The sequence below is a fragment of the Ammospiza nelsoni genome, chromosome 15 (assembly GCF_027579445.1).
Source record: "Ammospiza nelsoni isolate bAmmNel1 chromosome 15, bAmmNel1.pri, whole genome shotgun sequence".
Taxonomy (NCBI): domain Eukaryota; kingdom Metazoa; phylum Chordata; class Aves; order Passeriformes; family Passerellidae; genus Ammospiza; species Ammospiza nelsoni.
The window spans coordinates 19,276,529-19,303,010 of record NC_080647.1 but is presented as its reverse complement, the minus strand read 5'-3'; the positions used below and the strand labels follow the sequence as shown (position 1 = coordinate 19,303,010).

At 60.3% G+C, this 26,482-nt stretch overlaps 3 protein-coding genes across 4 annotated transcripts; 2 read left to right on the top strand and 1 right to left on the bottom strand.

Moving 5' to 3' along the window:
* Positions 1–3,176: 3,176 nt before the first annotated feature.
* Positions 3,177–17,867, top strand: NHSL2 (NHS like 2). Of its 2 annotated transcripts, XM_059483219.1 has the most exons (8): positions 3,177–3,295; positions 9,120–9,272; positions 10,107–10,243; positions 10,334–10,538; positions 11,407–11,538; positions 12,625–14,820; positions 14,917–15,049; positions 15,371–17,867. In XM_059483219.1, the coding sequence occupies exons 1-8, from the start codon at positions 3,253–3,255 to the stop codon at positions 15,681–15,683; spliced, it is 3,312 nt and encodes a 1,103-aa protein (XP_059339202.1). In that variant the 5' UTR covers positions 3,177–3,252; the 3' UTR covers positions 15,684–17,867. The 2 variants fall into 2 exon arrangements, with proteins under 2 accessions (XP_059339202.1, XP_059339203.1); XM_059483220.1 differs by lacking the exons at positions 3,177–3,295; positions 11,407–11,538 and adding an exon at positions 5,863–5,966.
* A 604-nt stretch (positions 17,868–18,471) lies between these two features.
* On the top strand, positions 18,472–19,386 carry PIN4 (peptidylprolyl cis/trans isomerase, NIMA-interacting 4). Its single transcript, XM_059483078.1, has 4 exons — positions 18,472–18,541; positions 18,752–18,819; positions 18,935–19,054; positions 19,211–19,386. Exons 1-4 carry the CDS (start codon positions 18,502–18,504, stop codon positions 19,367–19,369), a joined length of 387 nt encoding a protein of 128 aa, XP_059339061.1. The 5' UTR covers positions 18,472–18,501; the 3' UTR covers positions 19,370–19,386.
* A 2,883-nt stretch (positions 19,387–22,269) lies between these two features.
* On the bottom strand, positions 22,270–26,089 carry ERCC6L (ERCC excision repair 6 like, spindle assembly checkpoint helicase). The gene has a single exon (XM_059482943.1). The coding sequence runs from the start codon at positions 26,015–26,017 to the stop codon at positions 22,526–22,528; it is 3,492 nt and encodes a 1,163-aa protein (XP_059338926.1). The 5' UTR covers positions 26,018–26,089; the 3' UTR covers positions 22,270–22,525.
* Between the last annotated feature and the right edge of the window lie 393 nt (positions 26,090–26,482).

The following is a 26,482-nucleotide window of genomic DNA, read 5'->3' as shown; positions in this document are numbered from 1 at the left end:
CCCGCGCCGCCCCCGCCCGGCCCCCGCAGCCGCCGCCATTGGGCGCCCGTTCGGCTCCGAGGGGGCGGCGGGGCGGGGGCCGGTGCCGGTGCCGCCCGGCGCGGCGCGGCTCGGCTCGGCTCGGCTCTGCTCGCCGGGGCTCGCAGCGGCGCGGAGAGGAGCGATGCGGCCCGGCCCGGCCCGGCCCGGCCCCGCGGCTCCTCCCCGCGCGGCGCGGCGGGCCCGGCGGGGGGCGGCCGGGGGGCGGCCCGGGGGCGGCGGCGCGCGGAGCCCGGGCTGGGCGGCGGCGGAGGATGGGCAACGCGCAGCGGAAGGGGCCGCGCAGCCAGCGGCGGGGCAGGATGCGCTCGGCAACAGGTACCGGCCAGGCGGGGCGGGACCGAACCCGCGCCCCCGCCGCCCGCGGAGCACCGCCACCCCCGCGACCCCGGGCTGCGGCGGCGGGCAGGGGGCGGCTCGGGCTCGCTCGGGCTGCGGCTCGGCGCTCCTCGCTCCCCGGTCCCCGTGGGTCGCTTGGAGGACACGGGCAGAGGTCACCCCGGCCGAGGCTTGGCCTCCTGACGGGGACGGCGCAGGATGGGGCTGGCGGTGGGGCCACCGCGGTCCCCCAGCGTGTGGGACAGGTGCTGGCTGTCCGAGCTGCGGGGATCCAGCCCCGGGTTACAGGGAGCCAGCCCCATGCAGTGGGGAACCAGCCCTGGGCATGGGAATCCAGTCCCAAGGTGTGGGGAGCCAGCCTGGGCAGTGGGGAACCAGCCCTGGGCACGGGAATCCAGCCCCGAGCTGTGGGAAGCCAGTCCTGGACCTGGGGCTGCAGCCCCGGCTGTGGGGAGCCAGCCCCGGGGATGGGATGCAGCCCCAAGGTGTGGGGAGCCAGCCCCGCAGTGGGGAGCCCCTGCAGTTGCTGTGCCCGGAGCTGGGGCCCCCCCAGGCAGGGAGCCCAGTGCCTGTGCAGCCCCCACAGCCCAGCTCCCTTCTCCCACACAGCGCAGTGGTGGTGGGTGTCTGGGGGCTCCTGTTCCACAAACAATCTCGGGGAGGCGGACAGCCCTGCAGCTCTGCAGGGAGCTCTTTGAGGGGGAGCAGAGGGAGCAGAGGACTCACTTGGAGCTGGGAGCGGGCAGTGAGGGCAGTGCACGCTGAGGAAGCGGGGTCAGAGAAGCAGGACCTGTCTGGTCACTCCTTTGTCCCCATGTAGCTGGTCCAGGCAGTTCAGCAACCCTCCCCTGTACTCCAACTCTTCTTCCAGACCAGCTCCTGGGAATGCCAGAGGAGCCGGGAGCTGGGGTCTGCCACAGCCCCTGGGACCAGGCCCATCAGAGTCCTGGAGTCCCAAAGTGCAGCGTGCTGGGCTCTGCTGGCCCCAGCTCCTGCTGCCCTTTCCCTGCCTGCTGGTTGGGAGCAGGACACAGCAGTGTGGGCAGCAGCAGGGAACTGACAGCCCTGGGAGAGACCTCGGGAAGATTGCTTAGAAACTGCAGGAGAATGGGGACTGCTTGTCACAGCCCAAATGACTGTCACAGCTTAATAATCAGTGGGCAGAGAGGGTGGCAGCACAACCTGACGCTGTCTAATTTTGCAACCGCTGCTGTAGCGGTGGGAGCAAAGCACCGAAATGGGGCACAAGAACTTGGGGCTGCACAGGAGGCGACCAGGAGAGAGGCTGAGCTGTGGGTCAGAGGGGGTGAGAGGGATGGGGCTGGTCGGAATCCATCCCATCATCCTTCTCCCCTCTTGGGGGCATGGGAAGCGGACAGGGATTGGGCTGTGGGACTCACAGGGATCATGGGATCCTGTCCCCTACTGGGAGGCAGTGCCTGGAGCACAGGGTGCTGGCCTGCAGGTGGTGGGGGATGAGGGATGCTGTACCACCGCTACCCAGCACGGTGCCCTTCTCCCGTTTGCAGGCATGGAAGATGAGCAGTGCCCAGACCATGGGATGCTGCTCTGCTCCCTGCCTGCGTCTCCCACCTGGCACCAGTCAGAGGGAGAATTAATCACACTTCTGGATTGTCAAAGGAATTCTTGGAGCTGTGGGAAGGGCCCAAGGGGGATTGTGGGGTCAGGCCCTGGCCAGAGCTGGTTCTTCTCTGTCCTCAGGTCACGGTTCCCTGCCAGCCTGGAGATCTCCAGCAGATCTCCCTCAGGTGCCTGGTCTCCCTGGAGAGACCTGCATCTGGCTGCTGGGGTCAGGGAAGGGTGGCGTTTGGCACTGCATGGCTCAAAACTTGTCTTGGGTGTAAAGCTTGAGCAAATACTTGGACACTCATCGGGCTGCTGGGACCTCAGTGCCTGGGGCATTCCTGAGTAGCTGCACACAAGCTTCCATGCAGAGAGGTGGCAGCAGATCCAGGCTGGAGCTTATCTGCTAAGGGGAGGGAGCTGAGGCTCCATAAGGAGCAGCCCTGTGGTGGGTGTGGGTCTCTGCTGGTGTGGGATATTCCTGAATGAAGGCTGTGCTTGGGGCAGCATTCTTGGCTCTCCTGCAGCCCTGGCTCCCAGGAGCCTCCGTCCTCTGGGAGAAGCCAGCTCAGCTTTACAAAGCCCTGGGCACTGGGAAAGTGGTCCCCAAGGAGCCTTTGCTCCAGGCTTTGGAAGGAGCTGAAGCTCTGGCAGCTCTGGCAGCTCCCAGGCCAGAGCCAGGGGGTTTAGAAGGGCCCCTGGTTTTGGTAGCTGTAAGGACTGGAGAAGCTGGTGGGCAGCGGTTCAGCAGGGCCGGGGACAGCCACAGGCTCCAGGTGCCGCTTTCCCCACAAGGACTCTTGTGGTTGCTCCATGTAGGAACAGCCATGCTCTGCTGAGAGGACAGGGCCCCACGTGCTGTGTCTCTCCAGGTCACCCACCACTCTCAGACGGTGCTCCAGCCACAGCCAGGGGATATTTTGGTTCCATGACCCTGTCCAGCTCAGAGAGTCCTTCCTGTCCTGGCTCTAGCATCCCTGTCCAGGTGCTGCAGCAGGGATGTTCACAGAGGGATGTGCATTCCTGGGAGCCCCGCTGTGAGGGCGGGTGGATGTGGGATGGGCTGTGCAGAGTCACGGTCCCTCCACCGTCCTTCCCCGGGGAAGGAAGAGGGGCCGGGGCCGGGACAATGGGCTGTGCCGCTGACTCAAACAGTCAGTTCCTGGTCGCTTCCTCTCCCCGCTGGAGCTGCAGGCAGTGAGGACGGGGGAAGCTCGGTGCTCTCGGCTTGGTTTGAGGCAGGAGCTCCTGGGTGGCCAGAGCGAGCGGGCTCCCCCGGCACTCACAGCTATGGCCAAGGTGGAGTGGCTCCTGGCACCCTGGCAGCGGGCAGGTAAGGCAGGCAGCAGGGCAGGGCTGAGGCGGGCAGTGGGGGTGGTGGGATCTGCAGGCACTGCTCACTCTGCAGGGCAGGACCCCGGGCTGGGGGCAGCTCTTGGGCACAGACCCTCTGGAGGCCATGCAATAGCCCCTGGGGTCAGGGCTGTCCAGCAGTACCAGTCTTGTGCCACCTTCCCCGGACTGACTTGAGCTGCGAAGTGTCCCCGTCCCTTTTAAATCCTTCTGCCATACCCCTGCCTTTCTCTGGGGGTGTCCTTCCTCTGACAAAGCAAGAGAAAGACTGAGACTCCCAGCCCACGTGTCCCACTGACCACTCATCAGTCCTGTGGGGACAGGTCCTGCCTGTCCCGGTGGTTCTGTGCCCTCCTGGCAGCTTCCACGTGCCGCTGACAGCAGGAGGGAGGCCCATGGATGGACCATGGGACCGTGGACCGTGGGTCGACACAAACATCACAGGCACCCAGGACCCTCGCTGTTGTCACTGCTCTCAGTCCTGCTGTAGCTGATTTCAGGTCTCAGGCCCCTTTGTCCCAGGACCTCTGGCCACATTCCCCTCTCAGGCGACTTCCTCGCATTGTCCCAGCCCCGCGGAGTGTAAAACCAGCTGGGCACAGGGGAAGCCATGCTTTCCTGGAAGCAGCCTGTGGAAGCAGCCTCTGGCACAGGCAGCCCACACTGGGCAGAGTGCTGAGCACTGCCTGGGCTTCCATGTGCCACATAACAGCCTGGGACATCACCGTGGGAAGGCTGGTGGGCACCCAGCCATGGCCACCCTGTGCCCAGTGGTTCCTTTGGCCATGATGCAGCGATGCTGGGCTGCCAGAACTGGCAGGGTCTGACAGGTTGCCATGCCAGGCTTCCTGAGGCTCTCAGGCAAGATTTGTGGCTGGAGTTTCGCTGGGAAGCATGGGGGAGTGAGGGCTGCAGTATGAGGAGGCTGCCAGGCTCCCAGGGAGCCACAGCAGAGCTGGGAGAGGGCTCTGGATACTGGTCCTACTGCCCATGGTGGAGAGCTTGGTGCAGGAATCTCGGTCCAGCCAGACTCTGGGGCTCCAGTGCCTGCCCCAGTGCAGCTGCTGTGGCCCTGGGAGCAGTGGATCTCAGCCTCTTGTCAGGGAGCAGCCTGAGTCCCCCTTGGCTGGCATGGTCCCGGGCCAAGCCCTGCTGCCAGCACAGCTGCGGGCGGTTCCCATCCCCACAGCATGGGCGAATGGCACGGTGCGTTCCTCCTGAGCCAGGCTCTCTGGCCAAATCCTGCAGCACACACACCTCCCCTCCTACCCTGACCAGGGCCCATCACACCGCTGGGACTGAATGTCCTTGCACGCTGCAGCTCTGAGTCCCACCAATGGACAGGGACGTTATTGACTGGTTTGCTGATTAGTGGTTTTCATAGAAACCTCACATAATCCAGCCTTCTCCCCATGAGCTGAGGGACCCCCACAGGTGTCAAATCTGCCCTGCCACCAGCAACTTCTGCAGCGCCCTTATCTCCCATCAGTACAAAAACAACTGATTCCTTGTTAGACAAGGAGCTTGGAGGAGCTGAAAACCTCAGGCAGATGCGGTGTGTCGAGACAGTGCTGTTTCTCAGTGCCTCTGCTCCTGCTGGGCACCTGCATGGGAGCACGGGGACGTGCTGTACAGTGTCCTGGCATGGCCAGGCTGGGCTCTGGCCAAGGCACCCCTGAAAGGCTTCCTGCCCCTCTGGTCTCAACCACCAGCAAGTCAGACACCTGTGCAGGCGGCCCTGCCTCGCTGGGGGATTGAAGCTGTGCCACCAGACATGTGGCAGTGGGAAGTGTCCTGGAGAGGATCAGATTTGGAGAGGGCATAGTCTCTTGGCTTGCCCAGTGAGGGCTCATCCCAGGCACAGCATGTGCAGGGGGCACACGGGGCAGGTCTGCTCAGGGAGCGCCGCTGCCTTGTGGCATGGGGCCTGGGGCTGTCAGCAGGGGGTCATTTCAGGATTTCATTCAACCTTGGGTGGGCATCCGTGCGCGCAGACGCGCCCCCCATCCCGCAGGGAGCTGGTCCGGCAGGTCCGGTTCGGCAGGGGGTGAGCTTGGGACAGGAGGTGTTTCTGCGGCCGGTGCCAGCTCCCTCTGTGTGCGCGTTTCGCTTCCTCTCCGCTCGCCGTGGAGCAGCGTGAGCCTGGCTCACACCACGGCAATGTCCCCAAGCCGCACGCGCCGGCAGCGAGCGGCCCAGCACCGAGGGCAGGCCGGGCACTCGCTTGAAGCCGGCGGCGCTCGGTGCGGGCACTGCGGCACACGGCTCCGGCCGGGGGCTCGGGGCGCTCTCAGGATCGGCCTCGGCCCCAGGTTCGCTGCCCTCGCCCTCCGGCGTGCTCGGTGCTCCGGACCCGCGGCGGCAGCTGCCGCTGTGCCTGTGCCCGTTGCCATGGCTGCTCTGCTGATGGCGCATCGCCTGCTGCCGCCGTTACATCATTCCTGACAGTGCTCCGCGCTGGCACAGGGTCCGAGCGGCTCCAGCCGTGCCCCCGGCACCTCCTGCACGTGGGGAGCGAGCCTGAGAGGCAGAAGTTTGGCAGTGAATTCAAGCGAGAGGCATCGTTTCAACAGGAGCTTCAGCCTGGATTGAAACAGCTCTGATGGCTCTGTCAAATATCTCCTTGTGGATTCGGGATGCCTGGGCTGTGGGTGAGTAGGGATGCTGGCATGGAGCAGGGGTGACTCAGGAGATACTGAGGGGCTGGGGATCCTGCAGGGATGCCGTTCCTGCAGGAGAGTAGAGCTCAGCTGCCCTTCAAGCGAACTGCCCTGGAATTCAGCTTCAGTCCTTGTGTACCTGCCATGGCCACAACACTGAGCCTGGACACTGGCTCACGCTCAGCAGGACTCCGAAGCTGCAGCATCTGCTGCAGCTGGTGGTGCTGAGTCTGGGAACATTCCAGGCAGATGTCCATTGGCAGGCAGGGTAGGGGATGCCGCCTCCTCCTCTCTGCACGCCCTGGGGCCAGGAGGGCACTGGTGCCAGCAGGGAGTCTGGTGAACCCCCAGCCAGATATGCCTCAGTTTCCCTCAGCAGCAAGGCTGGCCAGGCTCAGGTCTAGACTACTGGGGTTGGTGGGATGGAGCTGTCCCTCTGGCTCTGCTGTGCCAGGATGCCTTTATCTCCTGCAGGCATTTGCCACAGGGTTGGAGCCCCTCAGAGGTATTTTGTGCTCTGAGCCTGTCGCTGATAAGTGTGGTGGGAGGGTCACTGCCAAGGGCATTGGCTCAGCTCAGCTCCACTCTCCCAGCCGGCCGCTGTCTCCTCTTGCCGGACACTCCTGCTTGGCTGGGGCATCCCGTGCCCACAGATGGCTGTGGCACCTGGGCTTCCTTCTCACAGCCTGCCCTTGTAGTGAGCCTGCATCAGGCTTCTCCCAAACACTGCCTGTCCCTCGGGAGCACCGTGGCAGTGAATCAGGACTGCTGGCTCCTTACATCCGTCGCCGAGCTGCCGTGCGGTGCTGGGCTTGGCGTGCTACTCCCAAAACACCCTCAGAGCCACTGCTCACGAAGCACCCTCGGAGTGGCTGCTCCCAGGGAGCCAAAGCCTCAGGGTGCTGCTCGCTCTGGCACAGTGCTGTCCTTGCAGTGCACGTTTGGGCCATCTGGGTGCCAGGAGAGTGCTCAGCTCATGGGTTCTTGCCCCCACCCCTTCTCCCCTGCTGGGGAGATGGAGCCCACGATGCCTATGCCTTGGTGATGCCAGCACCTTGGCAATGCCAGCAGCCCAGCAGTGCCTGCACCACAGCCCACACCGGCTCAGGACCGCGCTGTGCCACTCACAGTCCCAAATAAGCGTGTGTCAGCAAACAGGGGAAGGCTCCACAGGGGAGGACCCCGGCACTGCGTGTTCCCCTTCTGGCCGAAGCTGCCCCTAGGCAGGGCAGGGTGCTGGGCGTGGGTGCTGCCCCGTTTCCGCCGCGCCCAGGGCGGCCCCGGGTTTGGTGCTGTGGTTTCCCCACGTGGTCGGCGCCCGAGGTGATGGCAGGGGTGACTCGGCAGCAGAGGCGAGGAGCGGAGGTGAGCTCTCGTATTCGGGGCACGGCATCAGGGGCTTGGAGAGCTGCAGGGGCTGCTCAGGATGTCCCTGAGCCCTCGGTGGGGGGTGGCTGCAGGGGGATATGTGGGCAGAAGGTGAGGAGCATCACCTGTGCTGAGGCCAAAGGCTGGGGCTGCGTGAGCCAGGCAGAGGGTGCAGCAAGCCAGGATTTGGGGTGCACCATTGGGCTGTTCTCAGAAATGACAGGGCAGCACTGGATCCCCCACCTCGCCAAAACCAGCAGGGTCCGGAGTCTGGTTGTGGGGTCAGGAGTCTGCAGAGGGGAAAGTGTGGTCTCTGCCCCTGGCACTGGGCGTCAGGTTTTTGGGGAGATGTCCAACCTTACCCTGTGCATGGCACACACATGCACACATGCGCCCCAACACCTCTTGGTTGGTATGGAAACAAGTCAAATTATTTAGAGGAGGAGGAATGGAAAAAAAAAAAAAGGAAAAAAACCCAGTGTTCCCAGTGTGAAGGCCTGTCGTTATGGAAACAAATCATAAAAGTAACTAGGGTGGGGACATGGCACCTTGCTTTGGGTGCTGGGCGTTGTGCAGGCTCCATCAGCTGGGGGAAGGGTGGGCATGAGGGCACCCAGGGGCACAGGTGTTGTAAGCAGGAGGGCATCTGGGGGCAGGAAGGCACATGGGGGCAGGATGGCACGAGCAGCAGGGGGGATGCTTATGATGAAGTGCAGATGAGCTGGACCACAGCTGCCTGACCAATGGGGGCCAAGGGAAATGTGGCTTGTGCTGGGGGTCCCACACATGTTTTGGGGCCATTCCCCTTCCCAGGTATGTGGGATTGCTTCTACTGCCTCAGCTGGGGCCTGGCATGGAGCAGGTTTTGGCAGCAGGCATGGTGTGTTCCTGGGGCCAGGCACTGTGCTGCAGGTGCTAGAGGGAAAGTGTTTGTCACACAGTGGTAGTCAGAGTGTCTCAGCTGATGGGGATGGGGACAAGACCATGCAGCGGAGGATGAGCCCTAAATCTCCAGGGATGAGACCCTGGGCATCCATATCCCTGTGTAAAGCTCACAGAGACCCACTCTGTGCCTGACAGGGTGTGGGTCCCCTTGGAGGCAGTGTGCCAGTGGTGGCACTCCTTTGAATCCATGCTTGGTACAAACCCATATCCACTCAGAGCAGCGCAGCCAGGGCTGCAGTGTTCCCATGGCAAAGCACGTTTGTGGGAGCAGCGCTCAGCTCCCCACAGAGCCAGTTCACTGCTGAGCCCAGATCCTGCTCCTAGGGACTTTTCCACCCATCAGGGTGTTTCAGAGGGTCTGAGCAATCCTCACAGAGGTTTCCTTCCCTGGAGAGCTTTGGGGGTGCCCGTGCCAGGGAAGGGCATGTGGGCCCCAAGCTGGAGTGCAATGGAAGTGGTGGGTCCCTGGCTCCTGCCTTTCAGTTGCAACTTCTGCTCCTCTACAGCCAGGATGTTGCTCCACCACAGCGTGCAGCGTTTCCTGCGCCCAGGCGCGGTTAGGCACGGGTGGCAGGGCTGGTTTCCTTCCCCAATTTCAGCCAGCTCCCTTCTTGGCAGCCCTCAGGGACTATCCAGTCCCCAAAGTGGTGGCAGCATTGAGGGCTGGTCCCAGCAGGCAGCAGCCTGCCAGGGTGGGATGCAGCCACATCCTGGCATTCCTGGAGAGCTGGGGTGGGATGAGCATTGTGCTGGCACCGTACTATCCCACGGCAGCACCCGCAGGAAAGCCGTCCCCCACCTGCCTCTGATCCCACTCTCCTCTGCCTGCAGCCACCTCTAACCTGGACCTCGAGAGCAAGAAAGCCGCCCCCGCCAAGCTGCCATGGCAGCAGCCTGTGAACGTCTTCCTGGCAGCTGGGCGCCCACCGGGCATGGAGCAGCTGCACCAGGAGGCCCAGCTCAACCTCCAGAGCTTGCTGCAAGGTAGCAAGGAGAGGGGCTGGAGTAGTGGGCTGGGGGAGGGTGGTGGGTGGGTGCTCCCCGGGCTAGGTGACCACCATGAGACTGAGCTCATCTCCCACACGCATGTCCAAGCCATTCCTTGGACCCCACCAAGCTGCAGGAGTTGGGTCCTGGGGGTCCCAGCCTCCAGCAGTCCCTCACTGATCTCTGCTCCCAAGTCACGGCTGCAGGTGCCAAAGCAACTGGGACTGCGTTTGCCTGCTAGGGCCACTGATGCCAGTGGGGCCACCAGGGCACCCACGAGCCCCTGCACAGCACAGTTCTCACGAGGGCCTAAGGGACCTGCCACTGATCGGCCTAACTTGATCAACGTGGCCAGTGGTTTTGTTTCCTTCCAGTCTCTGGCCCAGGCTGTCACGTGGCCCTGGCTCAGATGCTCCTCAGGCATCAGATGAGATCAGCAGCCCAGCCATCCCCCAGCTTGTAATCTCATTAAGTCAGCCTGAGCAGCCCTGCTTTCTGCCAGTCCATAGCCACCAGCATTAATTAGCTCAACAATTACAGGATGGGGATGCACTGAGTTCTGGCTGTCCCCAGTGGGGCTGTGTCTCAGTGGGACTCACCGCATCACTTGACTGCATCTCGGGAGGAGTGGGGCAAGCTGCTGGCATCTTTGCACTTCTTCAGTTCCCCTCCTTGGGGTCTCCCTTCCTCACCTTCTGAGCTGCCTGTCCTGAGCAGGGATGGCCAGCTAGGCTGGGGACAGCCAGAGGGGACAGTCACCATCCCTTCACATGCCCCCTGCTCCAGGACCTGGCAGCAGGAGCAGGGTCCCAGGTGCTGTTTTTCTTGCAGAGGAGTATGAGGAGCAGTACACCGAGAGCAGGGTCACTGGGCAGACCTTCCGCGCTGCTGGTCACCCGCCCTCCGACACCTCCCCTGAACCATCACCTCGACCCCCACCTGCCAAGCGCCTTGAGTTCGTGCTTATGGTGAGTTCTGAGGTGGCAGGGCGGGCAGCAAGTCCCTGTTTGTGTTCCACCCTTGTCCCTTTAGTGGCTGATGTGCCTTTCTCCCCGTAGCCCCCGAGCCAGCGAGCGGCCGAAGAGGAGACCACCAGCAGCACTGTGCTCAGTGCTCGGCCTCCTGACACCTCCCTGAGCCTCCCCACCAGTCCAGACAAGCAGCAACCCTGGCCCAGCGCCTTCCCCTTGCCCCCTGAGGAGGAGAAGCAGTGGCACCAGCCCAGCTCCATCCAGACCAACATTGTCCCCATCAATGTCTCCGGTAGGGCAGCACCCCATGGCAAGGTGGGGGCACACGGGGTGCAGGCAGAGATGCACCCCAGCAGCCATCTGGGGCAGGGGACGGGTGGTGGGAGGGGGCTATGGCTGCAAGCTGTGTTCCTGTGGGTTAGGTGGGCACCAGGGCAGAGAGGGGACAGCAGGGCCATGCTGGCATCCATCACTCCCAGCCATCTCTCATGCCATCTGCAACTTTGTGCGTCCGGTCCGCTGGCCATGTTGCTGGCGGGTCTCACATCCCTGATGTAATGTCCAGCCAGTCAGGTCTGTTGTTATCTGGGCTCTCACCACATACTGTGCACCCTGCCTGACTCACCTGTCTCTCCTGTCTGTCCATCTGCTCATCCTCTCAGGGCCGCAGCTCCCAGCAGCACAGTCCTGCCCAGTCCTTGCAGACACAGGTGCCATGCTCTGGCCCAGGTCAGAGTCAGGGGCTAGTGACTGGGTGAGGTGCCCCTTCTGAAGGGCAAAGGTGTCTCTCTGCACTTTCCCTCCACCATGGAGAGCTGTGCCAGGGCCACATTGGTCCCTTTCCCTCTCCATGCCTCATGTACCCATCCCCAGTCTGGCTCAGCTCAGTGGTGTAGGGCCCAGCCTCACCAGCCCAGACTAGTGCCTGTCACGCAGTGCAGGGCTGGTCTCTGTGGCTTTCCATCCATCCCACTTCCATATGCAGCATTCCCACCGTGCCTCACCTCACATGGCTCACACCATCGTCCTGCGTCCCACACTCCCACCTGTGTCACCATGCCAGGCTGGGGACACACAGAGAACACGGGCGATGGAGGGGCTGAGCTCCCGGCCCAGCAGCGGCTCCGGCACTGCCCGTACGCTGTTTGTTTTGGCTACAGGGCAGCACTTTGCTAGGCTTGCGAGTGCTCGTCACTCCCTGTTTAACACAGAGACTGCGATGAACCCAAAGTCCACCCTGCGGCGTAGACGGACCATTATTGGATTCCCTAACCTGTCCCTGCGAGACCAAGGTGACGGCAAGAACCGCGCAGGCTGCACCCGGGCAGGGCTGGCAACCTCCAGAGCTGCCCTGATAGTGGCACAGCATCCCGAGGCTGGCAGCCAGCCCAGGCACAGACCCCTGGGCTCCGGGGACACCCAGACCACGGGGAGGTGCAGGCACCACACTGACTCTGCGCCCTCCCAAGGCACTGAGGTGCTGGGCTCACTGGTGACTCTGGGCTGGCCTGGGGCTGGCATGGCATCAGGGACAGCCCCTTCATCCTGAGTCAGGATTCTGAGGCAGGAGTCACCCAGCCTCGGCTCCAAGAAGGAGGGCTCCCTGTGCCCATTTCCCCATGGGCAGACCCTGTCTCAGGCTGCCATGGCTGTGGGGCACACACCTGGCCAGGTCTTTGCTGGGGCTGGCAAGCTGGCCATGCCATGTGAGAGTGGCTGGAGTGCTTCCAGGCTGGCATTGGACCCCTGGGAACAGCAGCCACTGTGGCTCAGGGGCTCTGTCCTGCTGTCCCCTATGGAAGGTGCAGAGAAATCAGAGCCAGCCTCTCTCTGAAGGGAAGTAGAGACAGGGAGAGAAGCCATGACACCAGCTGCTCCAAGCCAGTTTTCACGGGGTAGGAGGAAGGTTTCTTCCCATGACAGTGGTCAGACCATCAACAGGATGGTCACGGCTCCTCCTTGGAGTCTGTCAGACCTCAGCCCACCACAGCCTTGAGCATCCCTGTCTGCTGGGGGTGTTCAGAGTGGGGTTGCTGGCTCCTGTGATGGGGTGGCACTGTGAGCCACCACGTCCCTCTCTGTCCCAGCTGGCAATGCCTGACCTGGCTCCTCCTGAACCCCATCTGACTCCCCACCATGGAGCAGCACCAGGGCAACACTTTGGTTGCCATGGGACTGATGTCCCCATGGGTAGAGCCTCCTGCTGTGGCTGCTTATTTGCCCCTGGCACATTCCAGCGTGCCATCAGACCCACATTTTATGCCTGGGCAGAGGTGCAGCCTCCAGACTGGCCACAGGCTGGGACAGCATGCAGAGGAGGGCCATGTCCCTGTGAGGGAGGCGGGATGGTGCTCACCAGGCTGTGTCTCTCCCCGCAGGCAGTGCCAACGGCCCCACCTCCAGCACACACGCGCCCATCGATGAGTCCCTGTCCTGCAGCTTTGTGCCTGAGACCACGAGCAGGGGCACTGCGCCCCAGGAGATCAGCGCTCGTCCGCCCCTCTCAGCCCCACTGAGGAAGACCTTCAGTGACCTCGGGGCCCTTCGCTGCCAGCTACCTGCTGCCATGGATGGGGCAGCCAACCCCTGTGCCAGTGCCTGCAATGGGACACAGGGCACCCCTTTTTCTCCTCCCTGGACCCCCGTGGGTTATGGGAGCCCCCCCAGCTTTACCACTGGCCCAGGCAAGGGGCCCACCTGCACCTCGCCAGGCAGCTTCATTCCATCGCCCAGCCCAGGTTCACCCGCCGCCTCCACCTCCTTCTTCATCGCCACAGAAGAGCGCATGGGCAGCAATGGGCCCAGCTTTTTCTCTGGCCCAGTGCCTGCTTCCCCAGCCAGCTCCAGGTGCATCCAGGGAGCCAAGGGGAATTTCTTGCCAGGAAGCCAAGAGGAGCTGGAGCCAGCGGCAGGGCCAGCGCAGCTGGAGGTGGAGCGGGCAGGGTGCCGGTTCCGTGAGCGGTCACTGTCGGTGCCCACTGACTCGGGGTCCCTCTGCTCTGTGGACATCACGTATGCTGAGACCCGGCGGGGCAGCGCCAACTATGCCCTGGGCTACCCCAGCGCCAGCTCCGAGGGCAGCACCAGCACCGACAACATCTCCCTGGGGCTGGAGCCTGAGGGGCAGCGGCGGCGGCGCTCCAAGAGCATCTCCCTGAAGAAGGCCAAGAAGAAGCCCTCGCCACCCACGCGCAGCGTCTCACTGATCAAAGAGGGGCCGGATGGTGATGAGGGGCTCAGTGCGGCACTGCCCAAGGACCAGCGGCCCAAGAGCCTGTGCATCCCACCAGAGCTCCAGGGTCACCGGCTGGTGCACGCCGACCCTCAGGGGAGTGCAGGCAGGGAGCCCAACAGCACAACCACCCCCCACCAGTGGCATCTCACAGACTGGAGGGCTGGCAGTGATCCCTACCAGTCCCTCTCTGGCTCAAGCACAACCACAGGGACCACGGCTGTTGAGTGTGCCAAGACACGGGGCAGCTCTGAGTCCCTCGTGTCTCCTTCAGTCTCCAGGGCCACGACGCCCTCCCAGTTCTCTGCCGAGGCAGACCTCAAGACCTCCTCGCCAGGCAGGCCCACAGGGCTGATGTCCCCATCCAGCGGGTACTCCAGCCAGTCAGAGACCCCAACCCCCACCGTACCCACCTCCACCATCCTTGGGCACTCCCCGCACCAGGTGCGTGTGAGGCCACTGGTCCCCGAGAGGAAATCCTCTCTGCCCCCCACATCCCCCATGGAGAGGAGCCCCAAGGGCAGGCTGTCCTTCGACCTCCCACTGACTCCACCCGCCCACCTTGACCTCTCAGGGCTGAAGATCTCCCTGAAGGGGAAGACTAAGGTCAGCCGGCACCACTCTGACTCCACCTTTGGCACCAAGCTGGCCCAGAAGACCAGTCCCATCACACCCATCATGCCCGTGGTGACACAGTCCGACCTGCGCTCTGTCCGCCTCCGCTCCATCAGCCGCTCAGAGCCAGAGGACAGCGCTGATGGCCCAGAGCACACAGAGGAGCCAGCACACATCCCCTGCCCTGGGCCAGAGAGAAAAGTGAAGCCACCTGTGGCAGAGAAGCCACCCCTGGCCAGGCGCCCCCCGTGCATCCTGCCCAAGCCCCCAGTTCTGCGGAAGGAGGGTCCCCTGTCCCCCAAATCCCCACCAGGCACTACCACCAAGGAGAAGGGGCTGGCACAGGATGCCTTTGTGGTGCGGCGGAGAGGGGAGCTGAGGAGGAGCTCAGCTCTGGGGGAGTCCCACTTGTCCCTGACCCCAGCGGGGCCCCGGCGACTCTCCCAGGGCAGCCTGGACGAGCTCCGGCCGGAGCGGAGCAGTGCCGAGGGGGAGCGCAGGAAGGCCAAGGTACCCCCGCCAGTGCCCAAAAAGCCCAGCGTGCTGTACCTGCCACTCATCCCAGCCCCAGCACAGCTGGGAGCTGGTGTGGGGGACCTGCCACCCACCCCCAGCCCCATCATCACCCTGGACACTGACCCCACCTGCTGCGACCCTGATGCTGAGGAGCCGCCATCCCCCAAGGCCGTGGGCACCACGCCTGCCAGCGAGCCTGCCTCAGAGCAAGGTGAGGGTCTCTCCACCACTGTGGTGGGATCACCCCAGGGATAATGGTGCTCCATGCTGCACAGGGGATTCACTGCTGTCTTCTCCCTGACCACAGGCAGCTCAGCAGAAGCCGGCATGGAGGAGAAGAGCTTTGCCAGTGACAAGACAGCCGAGTCCATCGTGGAGGAGGACGATGAGGTGTTCACAACATCCCGCACTACGGAGGATCTCTTCACAGTGATCCACAGGTAAGGCTGGTGCATGCACCGGAGGGGACAGCCCCTGCACCTACTGTCACAGCTCTGGGTGTAGTGTCTCTCCACCATGACAGCTCCATTTTCCATACTGGGGCCAATGTTCATCCTTGGGGACAGCCCAGTCGCTGCTACCTTGAGCAGAGTGCAACCAGCAGGGAGAGTCCAGATTAGTCCTACCTGCCAGGAGCATCACCTGCCATGCCCATGTTATCACCTTGCCCCAGCGGAGCAGGCTGGGCACTACCATGCCCCTAGCTCTGGCACCTCACCCCAGCCCCAGACCCCTCCCACCCGTGTCCCTTTGGTGCCTAGGTCAAAGAGGAAGGTCTTGGGGCGGAAAGAGCCTGGTGACACCTTCAGCAGCCGACCCACCTCCCACTCACCTGTAAAGACTTCAAGCTCCCCAGCTGGTGAGTCTCTGGCAGCAGCAGGCAGCAGTGGGAAGTCTTCCAGCAGGAATGAGGATTTTAAAGCCCTGCTCCAGAAGAAGAGCAGCAAAACAAGCCCTGGTACTCGGCCATCTGCCGCCGAACTGCTCAAGACCACAAACCCGCTGGCCCGGAGGGTCATCACAGAGTTTGCCCCTGAGCTGGACGGTGCAAACAGCCCCAAAAGCCAGCCCTGACCACACAGGGGCTCCTCCAGCCGAGAGGAGAGAGCGCTGCAGAGAGAGAGCTGCTGCTGCAAAGGGCTGTCCTGGCTGCTGGGGAGCCCCTGTATCCTGCTGGGGGGTTCTTCTGCTTTTGTTCCTTACCTGGAGAGCTGCTGGCAGAGAGGCAGTGGCTGGAGCCCAAGCTCTCATGACTCTGGGCCCTTCCCATGGGAGAAGTTGCTGGAACTGGCCCTGGCTGAGCCAGCTCCTGGGATTGAAGGCACCTGCCCAGGAAGCAGAACAGGATGACAGCCCCTGGTGTTGCCTGATGCCTGGTGCAAAGCAGCTTGAGACTCTCTGGTCCCTTCGGCATGTGGTACTTTAAACAGATTTTCTAATGCACAGTGGTGGTGATGTTTGATTCTCTTCCCTTTGACATTGTACCTTGAGTTTCCCATGCAGAAATCCCCTGGTTGAATTCAGCTGGACACACAGATGCACTTTGGGAAGACACCAGGGGTTCAGCTGGATCTGCGGTTGCTTTTGAAGAGTCACAGGAGGTTCCCTGTCATTGCCCTGAACATCCTCCCTGTCACACAGGGAACTGGCAGCCAGCGTCCACAGCCAGCGCCACCACCTCAAGCCAAACCCCCACCCCTTGAAAGCCCCCAAAATGCTGCATTTTGGAGCTCCTCAGCTCAGTCCAAAAACAAACCTTGGGGTCTTCTCCACTACCAGTCCCCCCGGCCTCACTGCACAGGGGGTCTGGCAGCCACCCCACTCCCACACCAGGGGTCCTGCACCCAGCTGCCAGCTGGGGCAATGAGGGTGCTGTGCCACAGGAAGGAAGCTCGTCCCCAGCTCTGCCTCCTGCATCTCCACAACAGACCCTGCGACAACTTCTCCTGCTGCCCTGGCCACCAGAGGTCCTGAGATGCTACCAAGATGGTGGCTGGAATCCAGATGGACTTCACCTGAGCCACCTCCCTGGTGGCTCCGGGGTCCCCCCAGGATTGCCTGCCACTCACCTGTGCCCACTGGCCACCAGGCAGCTGAGCAAGGCCGAGTGGGACACGTGCCATCAGGGCATGTGCACGGGGCCATGGAAGAGGGTTTGCACGTCCCCAGGTGGGATTTGTCCCCCTCACTCCCAGCTGCCTCTTCCTGGCCGGGCTCCAGCATGGGGGCCCAGCAGCCAGTAACAGAGGCTGTGGTGTGGGCTCAGGGCAGGGCAGGGAGGAAACACGAGCTCTGAGCAGGAGCATGGCCACACGCCCAGAGAAACAGGAAGGGCCAGCCACGGCTGACAAGGAAACAGAGTGTTTGGGGAAATTTATGCTTGATTTCTTGATGTATTTCCACACACTCCAGCCTTCCTGTGCTGCAGTGGGTCCAGGCAGCAGCAGGGCACCACAGCACTGCTTCAGCTGCCCCTCTGAGGGGCCTGGTCTGCTCTGGGGGGTCTCTGCCCCACCAGGAGCTCTGGGGAGCACAACCCAGGCAAACACTTCCCCATCCTTGCCACCACCCTGGATCTGATCCCACTGAGGCTCCAGTGGGTTCCCCTCCCTCCTGGTACTCACCCATCTCTCTCTTTCCTCTCCCAGGGCTGCAGATTTAAGCCTGTAATTAAGAGCCAGGCTGAGAAACTCAGGAAAAAAAATCACAAAAAAAGCTCCAATGAATGTCCACATTTCACCCTCATCCCATGGCCTCAGCTAGTGGCAGGGTGCTGGCGTGGGATGGGGCCAGGGCACAGCTTGGGAAGCTCTGGGGACAGGTACATTTTGCACATGACTGCTCAGGAAACCAGGGACAGAGTCGGTAAAGGGGGCTGGGGGCAAGCACAGGGCAGGGACCCCCCCCTGCAACACCCCCAGCACCACTGGCATCTGGAGTGGCCGATGCTGCTGGGGTGAAGTATCCAAGTGGACCAGAGGTCAGCTGTGGGACAGAGGTTGGCCATGAGATGGAGATCCTAATTTCCCTGGCCGGAGGAACGTGCTCTTGCTGGGGCTCTTCCTGGCTGAGCGCTCGTCTCTGGCCGCTCTCTCCCTGCTCCCCCTGGCTGCAGCTACTCCACTGGGAAGGCAGTGGGTTCCCGGGACGAGTCCGGCTGGCAGGACAGCCCTGCCCCGGCGTGCGGGCCGCCAAGGTGCCAACTATGGAATGTTGTACTTTTTATCTCGCCAGCTTGGTAAAGTGCTCCCTGCTGCCTGCCTGTGCCTGTTCTTCTTTGGGCTGCTGAGGGACCGGGGCTGGGGAGGTGGGCACCCCTTGACTGCCCTGGGAGAAGAACCGGCCCTATTTGCTGGGGCTTTTCACGGCGTTTGCCGCGCACTCCTGTGTCCCCGTGGCTCTGGGGCGGGGGGGCGCAGGGACACCGTGAGGTGTCAGGGGCGGCCCAGGCTGGGCGCTGGGGAGAGGCCGGAGCGGGGCCCGGGGGTGCTGTGAGGGGCTGCGGACGGACTTGGCGTCCGGGGGGAAGGTGGGATGGATGAGAGGGACAGAACAGTCCGGGGGGACTGCAGGAGTCAGCCCTCGTGCTGGGAGGGAGCTGGGGACAGCGCTGGACCCTGGGCACAGGCCGGGGGGAGGACTGGAAGTGGGGAGGGGTGGACCGGGAATTGGAATCCTGGGGCCGGTGGGATGGATGAGGGGACAGTGTTGGGGCCAGCCCTGGGCGGGCGCTGGGTACGGCCGTGGATGCCGAACGCAGCCCCGTGTCCCGCAGCCCCGCAGGGCAGCTCCATGCCGGCACCGCGCGGGCAGCCGGGGGCCTCGGGGCGGGGCGGGGCGGGGGCGGCCCCGCCCGGCGCGAAGTGCGGCGTGGGGGCCTTAGGGCAGCAAGATGGCGCCCAAAGGGAAAGGCGGCGGCAAAGCCGGGAAGGGTGAGCGGGGCTGGGCGGCACCGGCACCGGCCGGGCGGGGGTGCTGGGCTGGCCCCGGCCGGGCTGGGGTTGTGGGCCGGCACTGGCCGGGAGGGGGTGCTGGGGCGGGACCGGCCGGGCTGGGGCCCGGGGGCGGTGGGGGCCGAGCCAGTCTCAGAGCCCGGCAGGGCCGGCGGGGACCGGGCCGGTGTCAGGGTGATCGGTTCACAGGCGGCGACAGCGGCAGCAGCAGCGAGAGCAAAGCACAGGGCCCGAAGGGAGGCGGCAGCGCCGTCAAGGTGAGCGCGGGGGGCGTCGGGGACCAGGCGGGCTGCGGGTTCTCTGCCCCAGCACCTGCAGGCTCGTCCCGCCCGCCGGCCCCGCTCGCCACAGCCGCGCTGCCCGCCCCTCCAGGTTCGGCACATCCTGTGTGAAAAGCACGGCCGGGCCATGGAGGCCATGGAGAAGCTGAAGTCCGGACAGCGCTTTAGCGAGGTGGCGGCACAGTACAGCGAGGACAAGGCCAGGCAAGGGGTGAGTGAGTGCTGCACCAGACAGGGCGGTGGGGCCGGGCAGCGGCTGCGGGGGCCTGGGTCCTGCTCGTCACCAGCAGGACCTGTCCCACGGCCACACCACCCACCCTCCCTGCTCCAAGTCTCAGAGCTTAACCCCCACGGTCCCTTGCTGTAGGGAGACCTGGGCTGGATGACCAGAGGCTCCATGGTGGGACCATTCCAGGAGGCAGCATTTGCCCTGCCTGTGAGCAGCATGGACAAGCCCGTGTACACGGACCCTCCCGTCAAGACCAAGTTCGGATACCACATTATCATGGTGGAAGGCAGAAAATAAAATGTGAATGACCACGATGACCTTGTTGACTGCTTGAATCCCGAGTCCCAGACACCTTGGCCTTGGAGCAAGTTGGGCACAACCAGCAACATGCTTGGAGGCAGGCTGGCTGTCCCTGTCACTGTGCTAGCAGAGCAGGGCCCTGCCTGAAGAGGTAAAGTGTCCCTGGGAAGGGTGAAACAAGAGCCTTTTATAGATGTTGATGTCTCTGTTGTCTGGCAGGCCAGCCTCTTCCTTCTCCACATTATCTGTGGAGATAATGGCCTGTCAGTGGAACGAGGTGCCCAGGTTTTTATCTGCAAACAGAAATGATGCAGAAAAGGATAGAGGGGCCCCAGGGCTTGGTCTCCATCCTCCCCAAGAGGATGCAGTCAGCTCCTGTGCTCCAGAGCTTCAGGACAGTCCCTTCAGTGGAGGGTGGGTAACACTGGAGCTGGGTCAGGCCAGGCAGGGAAGGGACCTGGGGGTAGGAGGGGAGGATGAGCTCTCCTGAGCACAGTCTGCTCTCTTCCTACAGCTCCACCTTACCCACTCAGAGCTGGGGGAAGAGACTGGATAATTCAGGTTTGGATAAGGAAAAAAGCCACTAAACACTTGTGTGCTGCTTCCTGCGTTCCCCTGTGCTGTGGGCTGTGCAAGGGAAGCAACCCAGCAAGATTCCTGCTATCTCAGGAACCCAGCCCAGAGCCATGATCCCCTTGCTACCCACAGAGCCTCCAAACCAGCCACAGCTCCAGCAACAGGCACCAGCTTTGTTTACAGGTGAGCACCATGCACAGAGCTCAGAGATGAGGAGGAAACATCAAAGAAGAAAAGGTCCTTCTCTTCCCTCCCTTTTCAGGGTGTTGGTTTTGCTGAGTATGGAATGCTCAGAGAAGCCAACGAATAGCTTGCAGTGGAGAGCGGACATGCTGCCCAGAGCAGACACTGCCCCATGTAAAGGTGCTCTGTTAATAAACCACTTATTTCCAGGCTACCAGAGCCCTGTTCTTTCTTTTGGCAAAAACACATTGACACAACTGCACCAGCAAATCTGCTGTGTTTGCTGTGGTTCCAAATACAGAGAGCTCCTCTCCCAAACTGCACAGGTCAGCCAGGTGTGGGGTCCTGTGCTACGGTGTGGTATTGCAGAAGGCAATGCCATGGCACAAGGAAACATCCCTGTCTGCTGCTGGGCTGTTACCAGGTGAGACTGGCAGGACGAGCACACCAGACAGGCTGTGTTAGTGAGGGCAGAGTCACTCAAAGCCAGAACCAGGAACTTTTGAGCTGCTGGTTTGTAAGATTGAGGGACTCTCAGCCAGTTTGCTGATAACACTGAGCTGTGTGGTGTGGTCACACACTGGAAAGGATGGATCCAGAGGGACCTGGACAGGCTGGAGAGGTGAGACCATGTGAAAACCACAAGGTTCTACACCTGGGTTAGAACATTCTCAGGCACAGCTGAAGAAGGGGCAGAGAAGGGATTGAGAGCAGTCCTGGGAGAAGGGCTTGGGGTGATGGCTAACAAAAAACTCATGAAAACCCATGAGCCAGCAGTGAGCATTCCCAGCCCAGAAACCCACTATGTCCTGGGCTGCACCCAAAGGAACATGGGCAGCAGGTGAGGGAGGGGATTCTCCCCTGCTCCCAAGATCCTGCCTAGAGTCCTGCACACAGTTCACGCAGCATAAGAAGGACATGGAACTGTTGGAGCAAGTCCAGAAGAGGCCATGAAGCTGATAAGAGGACTGGAGCATCTCCCCTGTGAAGAAAGGCTGAGAGAGTTGGGGCTTTCAGGCTGTTTAGCCTGGGGAAGGTTGTATGGACACCTCAGAGCACATTTCAGTATCTGAAAGGGCCTACAAGGGAGCCAGAGAGGGATTCTATCCAGAACTGGAATGACAAGATACAGAGTAATGGATTCAGGCTGACAAGAGGACAGAAGGGATATTGGAAAGAAATTATTTCTTGTGAGAGTGATAAAACACTGGCACAGGTTGCCCAGAGAAGCTGTGGCTGCCCCATCCATAGAAGTGTTTCAAGGTCAGGCTTGGAGCAACCTGATCTAGTGGAAGGAGTCCTTGCTTGTGGCAGGGGTTGGAACTGGAAGGTCTGTAAGGCACCCAAATGTTGGGTGACCTTCAGGCACCCAAATTGGCTTATTCAAAACCCAAAGGATGGAGGAACCACAGCACCACAGAGCTGGGCTGTACAGTGACCAGGGGACTGTACTGCCCCCATCTTCTCAGAGGAGAGGAGCAGCAAAACCTGGAGGGTAGAAAGGTGAATCCAGGGCTGCCAGCATGGAGAGGTGTTGGAATCCTAGATGCTGAGAATTTTAAACTTTCTGTGCTTAAAGGCAGAGAGCCACAAGAGAATACTGCAATTTACCTGAGGCTGTGGAGAAGACTTCCAAAACTGATTGATAGCACTGGAATTATGGGTGTGTAGTTGGTTAGAAGTATGTAATATCACAGGGTGGAAAACTTGAGAGTTTGGGGTCTTAGAATATAGAAATAAATATGAACCAAGATGGAGATTTTAGGGCTAAGGCAGATTGTTCTTCTTTACCTTCTCCTTTCTTCTTCTTCACCTTCTTCTTCCTTTTCTTCATGGGTTTGGGTGATGTTTTGTAATTGAACAGAAAAGTCCACATTGCAGGCTTTGAGAGATCAGTTACTGGGTTAAAAGGGAAAATAATCTAGGTGTCATTGGATTGTTTAGTCCTAAGAAACCTTGTAACAAGAGATAGCCATTTTTGTGCCTTGCTAATAAAAGGCTGCAGACCTCATGGTTGTGAGGCTGTTTCACTGATAAGAAATAATAAACACCTGAGTGCAAACATTAACTACCTCCTCAAGTGCCTTCCATCCCAACTTCAAGAAACTGATGGAGACGGGCTTAGACATCAACAATACCATTCTTTTATGAATAATCAGACAGGAACATGAACCATTTTCACCTTTGTGAGTTGACTTCCCAGTGAAGCTCCCTCCCCTGCGTCCAACACCTGGATGTTTGGACTGTTTCCTCAAGCAGGAGGTGCTGAATTTGCTCAGTCACACGAGGATATGGCAGGCACCAGCCTGGAGCTGGCTCAGGGATCCCAGGGCCGTGGTGCAGATACATGGTAACAAGGAATAGCCAGATTGTCTTCTCAGAGCCACATAGATGTCACTTCTGGGCCAGCTGTCTGTACAAGTTCAGAGTCAGAAGCATAACTTCAGGATCTCCACTTTTTATGTCAAGAGCTTGCAGGAAACAGTCCAAAGCCTCCTGGAGTTTTCCATCATTCTGAAGTTTCTTCCCACTGTGTACCAAAGTGTCATAATCGGCAGCGGGAGAGGAACTCTGCCCAATGTCCTTTTCAGAGCTGCTTTCTTGGGCAAAATACTCAATCTGCTCACCTGACTGGAGCTCATTGTCACCTGTGGATTCCTCCTGAGATGACTCCATTTCCTCTGCCTCGGACTGCTCAGATTCCACGCTGTCTGCGTGGGAGGGCTCTTCACCTGTATCAAGTGTTTCTCCACTAGGTTCTTCTTCAGGCTCAGAAGATTCCCCAGTGCACTCCTCAGCTTCATCTTCCACAAGCCCATCTTGCTCCTCATCACCATCATCTTTATCTTCTTCATCAGCGGTTCCCATGATTTCCCCAATATCCTCCACCTCATCTACCAACCTGCTGATGAATGAGCGCCTGGAAGCATTAGACCTGTTCCCACTGTTATTTAGTTGGGGAGAAAAGATGGCTTTAGCTCTTGTTGTGTTGTATTTAGGGGTGGAAGCACTGATTCCTTCCAGTCCTTCCAGAAGTCCGTGCCGAGTGCTGTCCAAGGGAGAGGAGGGCACTTGTTCAGGCTGCTCTTCACTCTCACTATCTGAAGCAATTCTGTTTAAATGTTTCTTCCTACCAAAAGTAAAGAGACCACTGCTTTCCTCCAATGATTTACTCCCTTGCAGGGAGGCATTTGGCTCCTCCTCAGCTGTGGGACAGGGTTTGCCATGGCTACTGGTCTCACTTGGCCAAGTTTTGTTTGGAGATTCTTTGTCCGGAGATTTACACAAGCTTTCTGCCTGGAGCTGTAAGCTCTCCTTCTCAGGAGATCCTTCCACTGATCCTCCTCTATCTGAGGCATCCTGCCATTCCTCTTCAGACTCTTCCAAAACCAGATTGAAGTCAACTTGATCCTGGAAGGAAGGAGCAGATGTACCCTCCAAGCTGTCTTCTAACACGTGAGACTTGTAGAGCTCAGCATTGATTTCTGGCACAGCATTTGATAAACTCAGCACTGCAGAAGCCGGCTCAGGAACATTGTTCTGCTCTGTCCCCAGGGCAGTGTGTGGGTCAAGTACCTGAACTGACAATTCTGCCTCACTTCTAGGATCGTCAGCCATGCCAGACTCAGAGGAATTGTGACAATGCCAAGACAGGTCATTCCTTGTCTTGGCCAAGCTGTCTGAATGTACCTGTGAATGCTGTTTCTCTTGAAGGCTCTGACTCTCTTTCTCAAGTGCAGGGGATGATGGTGTAATGCTGGAATCAGGATTTTGCTCAGATTCTTGTATGTCAGATTGTTCTGCTGTCTTGCTGGGATTGAGCACTTCCATCTCCATACTGGACACACCTTGTGCCAGTTGCTCTTCATCCAAGTCACCAACAGTCAGAGTTGTCATTCTGGAGCTGACATCGAGAACCTGGGCCTCTTCATCCTCTGTAAGATCAACAACTTTGTCTTTTTCAAGTGCATCAGCTACTGGCGGTGAAACAAAATGATTTTTGTCATTCAACCCTGGAGACGACTTCTTTGGCCTGGAAACTGATCCCGATGGTCTTTGCCACTTCTCTTCACAAGCATTTCTGATCCCTTCCATCCTCTGATCACTGAGCTGGGACTCCAGCTGCACCAGCTCATGGGCTTTCTGCACCCTCCGCTGGATGTACTGATGGGCTTCCTCGCTCTCCACCTGCTCCTCGTGAGCCATCTCCCTTGTGTACATCAGATCGTGGTCAGAAATGCCAAACATTGCCAGAGAATGCAGGTAAGCAAGGTGCTCATCCAGCTGCAGGTCAGACTTCCTTTGCATGGCATGCAGGGACTGCAGCTGGATCTGAGTTGCAGACGTCTGAGTATCTTCCAACGTGAAGAGCTCCCTTAGCTCCTGTTTGGAGAAATAACGGAACGGGTTCTTTTTGTCACCAGTGGTCTGTCTGATTAACGAGTCCTTGAATACCTGCCGCCTGTATATCTTCTCTTCCACGGTGCCACAGGTGATCAGTCTGTAAATCACTACATTCTCTTTTTGCCCAATTCTGTAAGCTCTGTCCACAGCCTGAGCATCAGTTGCTGGATTCCAGCTGGGATCAAAGATCACCACTCGGCTGGCTGCTGTCAAGGTTATGCCGACGCCCCCAACCTGTGTGGTGAGCAGGAAGACAGAGTAGTCAGTGCTGCTCTGGAAGGCGTTGATGCGCCTCTCCCGCTCCGTCAGGTGGGTCACCGTGCCGTCAATGCGCAGGATCTGGAATTGTCGGCGAGAGAGGACAAGCTCTATGATATCCAGCATCTTCCTCGACTGTGAGAACACCAGGGTTCGGTGTCCCTCTTCTCTCAGCCGTTCCAGCAGTCCCACAAGGAACTGCATCTTCCCAGACTCCTGGATCACAGTCTCATCAGAGAGATGATCTATTTTGTTCATGCCTGAAAACATACCTGCTTCCATCATGTAATCCTGCTCGGAGCCCACCTGCTCTTCCAAGCCCAGCTGGATACAGGCTCTCGCAGACAGAAGCCTGGGGTGGTCACAGATTTTCTTCAGGACTGTCAGCTCAGCCAAAGGTGATCGGGTCGTCATCAGTACTTCCTTCACATGATCCAGGCAGAGAAAGTTCCTGTAGATTTCTTCCTGCACCGGTGACAGGTACACCCATACAACAAAGTCATTTTTCCTAGTGAGAGATGGCATGACAGGAGCCTTGTTCTCACTTGGATCCTCAGGAAGAGGAGCATCAGCTTTATCAGCATGATAGCTTTTGATGTCTTCCTTGGTCCTCCTGAGGAAACAGGGCTTTATAATTGCCATGAGATTCTCTGATATCTTTAGCCCCAGTGCTTTCTCACCTGGAGTTGCATCCTTCTCCCTTGCCCTGGTAATCGGATTCTCATATTCCATTTTAAAAGTTTTGGCAGTACCCAGGAGGGAGCCTTGACAGGCAAAGTCAAACAAGGACCACATTTCCCGCAGGTTGTTCTGCACAGGGGTGCCTGTAAGCAGGATGCGGTACTGGGCTGGGATTGCATAGACACACTTGGTTGTCTTGTTTGACGGGCACTTGATCTTATGTGCTTCATCGAGAATGATGTAGTCCCAGACAAACTCCTGCTCATGGCGGCTGGCCAGCTGCTTCCAATTGTTAATGAGCATCTGGTAGCTCGTGATGATGATGCCATTCTTCCTCTGGACCCTCTCCAGGTTCCTGGTGCGCTCTGTCTTACTGGTGCCATGGAATTCCTTGACACGTAGGCCGGGGGTCCAGCGAGCGAACTCAGCCAGCCAGCTGCTGACAAGGGTGGTGGGCATGATGAGCAGAACGTGCTGGATGAGCTCAGCGTCGAACATACCTGAGAGGAAGGCGATCACCTGGATGGTCTTGCCCAGGCCCATGTCATCTGCCAGGATGCCACCAGGCTTGCCCTCCCGGTGCAGGCGGTACAGGAACGCAACACCTTCCCGCTGGTGCTGGAACAGCTTCCGGTGCATCTCCCCGTAGATCAGCAGGCCGCTGCCGCACACGTCCACGAAGCCCTCATCCTCCTCCTGCTGCTGCTGCTCCTGCTCGGCCGCCACCAGTGCCTCCTGCACCCGCTGCATGCGGCCCCGCAGCTTCTCGCTGGGGCGGATGGCGGCCGCCAGCCGGAACAGCCGCAGCGCCTCTTCCAGGTCCCCATCGGCCGCCGCCGCCTTCGCGCTGGTCACGAGCCTGTGGGAGTCACCGTGAGCACCGAGTGGCCAGGCCCGGGCTACACCTTGGACCACCAACCCACCACCGCCACCCCCGGCCCGGCCCGGCCGCAGCCCTCCCCAGCCTCCTCGGCCGCTCAGCCCCGTCCCCGCTCACCCCCGGTACCG

Coding starts and splice junctions, on each gene's coding strand:
- ERCC6L (XM_059482943.1), bottom strand. CDS start 26,017: ATGGGCCTGGGCAAGACCATCCAGGTGATCGCCTTCCTCTCAGGTATG.
- NHSL2 (XM_059483219.1), top strand. CDS start 3,253: ATGGCCAAGGTGGAGTGGCTCCTGGCACCCTGGCAGCGGGCAG. Junction 11,539..12,624: donor CCTGTCCCTGCGAGACCAAG/GTGACGGCAAGA, acceptor CTCTCCCCGCAG/GCAGTGCCAACGGCCCCACC. Junction 15,050..15,370: donor CTCTTCACAGTGATCCACAG/GTAAGGCTGGTG, acceptor TTTGGTGCCTAG/GTCAAAGAGGAAGGTCTTGG.
- PIN4 (XM_059483078.1), top strand. CDS start 18,502: ATGGCGCCCAAAGGGAAAGGCGGCGGCAAAGCCGGGAAGG. Junction 18,542..18,751: donor CGGCGGCAAAGCCGGGAAGG/GTGAGCGGGGCT, acceptor ATCGGTTCACAG/GCGGCGACAGCGGCAGCAGC. Junction 18,820..18,934: donor GAGGCGGCAGCGCCGTCAAG/GTGAGCGCGGGG, acceptor CCGCCCCTCCAG/GTTCGGCACATCCTGTGTGA.